At 41.1% G+C, this 3,631-nt stretch overlaps 2 protein-coding genes across 2 annotated transcripts; both read right to left on the bottom strand.

The window, feature by feature from the left end:
- Positions 1–628: 628 nt before the first annotated feature.
- On the bottom strand, positions 629–1,033 carry LOC141674539 (uncharacterized). The gene has a single exon (XM_074481245.1). It carries the CDS (start codon positions 1,031–1,033, stop codon positions 629–631), a length of 405 nt encoding a protein of 134 aa, XP_074337346.1.
- A 1,625-nt stretch (positions 1,034–2,658) lies between these two features.
- Positions 2,659–2,994, bottom strand: LOC141674538 (uncharacterized). Its single transcript, XM_074481244.1, has one exon. It carries the CDS (start codon positions 2,992–2,994, stop codon positions 2,659–2,661), a length of 336 nt encoding a protein of 111 aa, XP_074337345.1.
- Positions 2,995–3,631: the final 637 nt, after the last annotated feature.

Here is a 3,631-nt window from a genome sequence, read left to right as displayed (position 1 = left end):
ACTCTTGATATATTCAAATGAGATAAATGATTCCGTAATTCTTCAGATCTATATCAGTCCTTTGATAAATTAGTTTTCTTCGTGCTGTAGGTGATATGTTAGGCGTAACCAAGTTGCAGGGAGTAGTTATGTATAATTACCAAGACTCAAAATCAGTCGACGAATAATTTAAACTTAGAATACCAAGTAGAGGAAGGGAATTTTGGATATATTCAAAAGGTGATTTTAGTTTTGCACTTTCCTAAACACATGTGATTAACTTTGTGGAGCTAATTTTTTTGTCATAAACGGGGAATTATGGCGAATAAAAACATAGCTGCAGTAAAGAAATTTGCTGTAGTGACAAGCAAGAAAAAAGAGGACTTTGTTTCGGTATTCAAGTTTCATGACTTTTACGACGCTTTTCCTTGGAAACCAGAATTGATTGTGCAATAACGTTTGATTTTTGTAAATTTTCGAACTTAAAACTTTTTCATAAGTACTATTTTCCATATATAGATTTAAAAGGGAAGATTTCGTGTTTTAACGGGGATCTCATATCAACCCCTTTCATTAAAACTAATTTTTATAGTCTAAAAGATGACTTTCTTGCTTTCCCTTACACAATCCGAATAACAACTAACTTAATCTACTGATAAAATTTCTTCAAGTGAATAGCGTTCCAAGCATTCTTGATAGGAGTACCGTCGAGCGTCGAAAGACGATAGGTCCCTGGTGCAATGACCCCCGTTACCTGATAAGGTCCTTTCCATGGGGTTTTGAACTTTCCTGTTATGGTGGGTTGGGATGCTGCCGACTCTCGAAGGACTAAATCCCCCACCAAAAACTGTTTAACCTTTACTTTCTTGTTAAAGTAAGCTGTTGTGCGTGCTTGTTGTTGAAGAACTCTCTTTGATGCCTCATCTCTGACTTCTTCCATAAGAATATTGTGAAGCTGAATTCCTTCTCGCGACGCTTCAGCATCAAAATACTCGACCCTTGGGGAGTTAAGAGATACTTCGATGGGCGAGACAGTTTCCAAGCCTAAAGCCATTTTAAAAGGAGATATACCCGTTGAACTCCTAGGGCTTGTTCTATAAGACCTGGGAACATTCGGCAATTCATCGACCCATGGCCTTGGTAATTCATCGACCCTTTTCTTGAGCCCTTGTAGGATTATCCGATTAGAAACTTCAACCTATCCATTGGCCTGGGGATAAGCCATCGAGGATTTGATGTGTTTAATCTTGAGTTTTGAAATTGTTTCTGCGAATTTTTCTCCCACAAATTGGGTTCCATTGTCAGTTATAACGATTTCGGGTACCCCAAATCTGAACACAATGTACTCCATCAAAAATTCAATCATCTCCTTCTCACGGATCTTGGCCAGAGGTCGTGCTTCAACCCATTTCGTTGCATAGTCAACAGCCACGACAATGTATTGGGCTTGGTTCTTGGACTTTGGAAAGGGGCCCACGATATCTATGACCCACTAAAAGAAGGGGCATAGATTGACGACGACAATTATTTCTACTAAAGGTTGATGAGAAACCGACCCATATAACTGACATGACTTACATTTTCATACAAAAGTTTCACAATCACTTCGCATTGTAGGCCTAAATAAACCTTGCCTCACTATCTTAAGGGCTAAGTTCTTGCCCCCTAGATGATCCCCACAGATTCCAGTATGGACTTCGACCATTGATTTTTGAGAGTCGTCTGGCCCTAGACATCGAAGCAGTGGCTCTACAAGACCTCTTCGATATAACTTGTTTTCTAGCACACAATAGTTCTTTTCCTTGTATGATATGGCTTTGGCTTCACCTTTATCTTATGGGAGCTTATTCAGCAAGATGTATTCCAAAATAGGTTGACGCCAATCCACAATAGAGGAGATCTCATTGACTTTCAGCTTGTCAGGGAACGAAGGACCCATGTCAATAGAGGGAACACTTCTTTCCTCGACATAAATTGCTTCTGACATTGCCACGACGGACGATGCCAATTTAGACAAGGCGTCGACCCATTGATTGTCTTCCCTGTAAACATTCTTGATTGTCCATGATGAGACTTTCTCCAGCAAGGACATGGCCAGATTCAAATATGTCGACATTCGAGCATCGTGTGCCTTGAACTCACCTTGTAACTGTTTGGCGACAAGCTGAGAATCGCCAAATATTTCTAAAATATTCACTTCCAACTCAATCACTGGACGTAGCCCTGCTAACTAAGCTTCATACTCGGCTACATTGTTTGTTACTGGGAATGAGAATTTCAAAGCTTGTTGTATTTTGAAACCCTCTGGATGGATTAAAATGACACCTGCGCCCCCTGGTGATGATGTTGAGGATCCATCAACGTAGAGAGTCCAAGCTTTCTGTGTAAACGTCATTTCCTCAGTTATAGGACTGTCAAACTTGCACTCTACGACAAAGTCTGATAGGATTTGGGACTTCATTGCACTCTAGGGTAGATACTCGATGTGAAATTGGCTAAGTTCCACCGTCCAAGCGGTGAGGCGCCCTGTCATATCCGGTTTGTGCAAGATGCACTTCAAGGGTTGGTTAGTCATGACTTTTATAAGACGACCTTGGAAATAGTGACAGAGCTTTCTGCTTACTACCACGAGAGCAAAAACTAGTTTCTCCACATGTGGATAACGAGTTTCAGCGTCTTTCAGAGTATGGTTGACATAGTAATTGGGGCTTCATGACCCTCGACATCTTTAACCAAAACAGAGGCTACCGACCCATTAGAGGCTGAGATGTATACTTTCAGAGCTTCACGAGGCAATGCTCTTTCTAAAACCGGTGGGCTTGTCAGAAAAGTTTTCAGCCCTTCGAAGCTTTTTTTGCATTGGTCATCCCATATCAACTTCATGTTCTTTGAGGCTTCTTTGATAACCTTGAAAAAATGACTGCATTTTTTAGAGGCCTGTGGAATGAAACGCCGAAGGGCCGCTATGCATCCAGTAACATGTTGAACCTCTTTAATGGTCGAAGGGTCTTTCATTTCAGATATGGCTTTAATTTATGAGGGATCAGCCTCGATCCCTCGTTGAGAGACAAGAAATCCTAATAATTTTCCAGATGTTAAGCCAAAAGAACACTTTAATGGATTCAATCGCATGTTATTACAAAGAACATTCTCGAAGGTCTCCCGAAGGTCGATGGCATGGCCGCTTGAACATTTTGATTTTATTATCATATCGTCGACGTACACCTCGAGGTTCCGACCCAGCTGATTTTTAAATATTTCATCCATCATACGTTGTAATGTTGCACCAGAGTTGATTAACCCATAAGGCATGTTCCGATATGCAAAGACACCTCGGTGTGTGATAAACGCCGTTTGTTCCCAATCTTGATCATCCTTCCTGATTTGGTTGTATCCTGAGAACGCGTCCATGAAAGACAGCAGCTCATGGCCTGCCGTTGCGTCGATAAGTTGATCTATATTCGGCAAAGGATAATAGTCCTTAGGGCATGCTCTTTTGAGGTCGGATTAATCGACACATATTCGCCATTTCCCATTACTTTTCTTTACCAGGACAATGTTAGCAATCCATGTAGGAAATTTTACCGGCTCAATGAAACGGGCCATTAAAAGCCGATCAAGCTCTTCTTCGATTGCTCGATGCTTTTCTTCT

Source organism: Apium graveolens, chromosome 7 (assembly GCF_009905375.1).
Source record: "Apium graveolens cultivar Ventura chromosome 7, ASM990537v1, whole genome shotgun sequence".
In the NCBI taxonomy this organism is placed as follows: domain Eukaryota; kingdom Viridiplantae; phylum Streptophyta; class Magnoliopsida; order Apiales; family Apiaceae; genus Apium; species Apium graveolens.
Note: the sequence above shows the minus strand (reverse complement) of the source record. Positions and strands in the feature narration are given on the sequence as shown.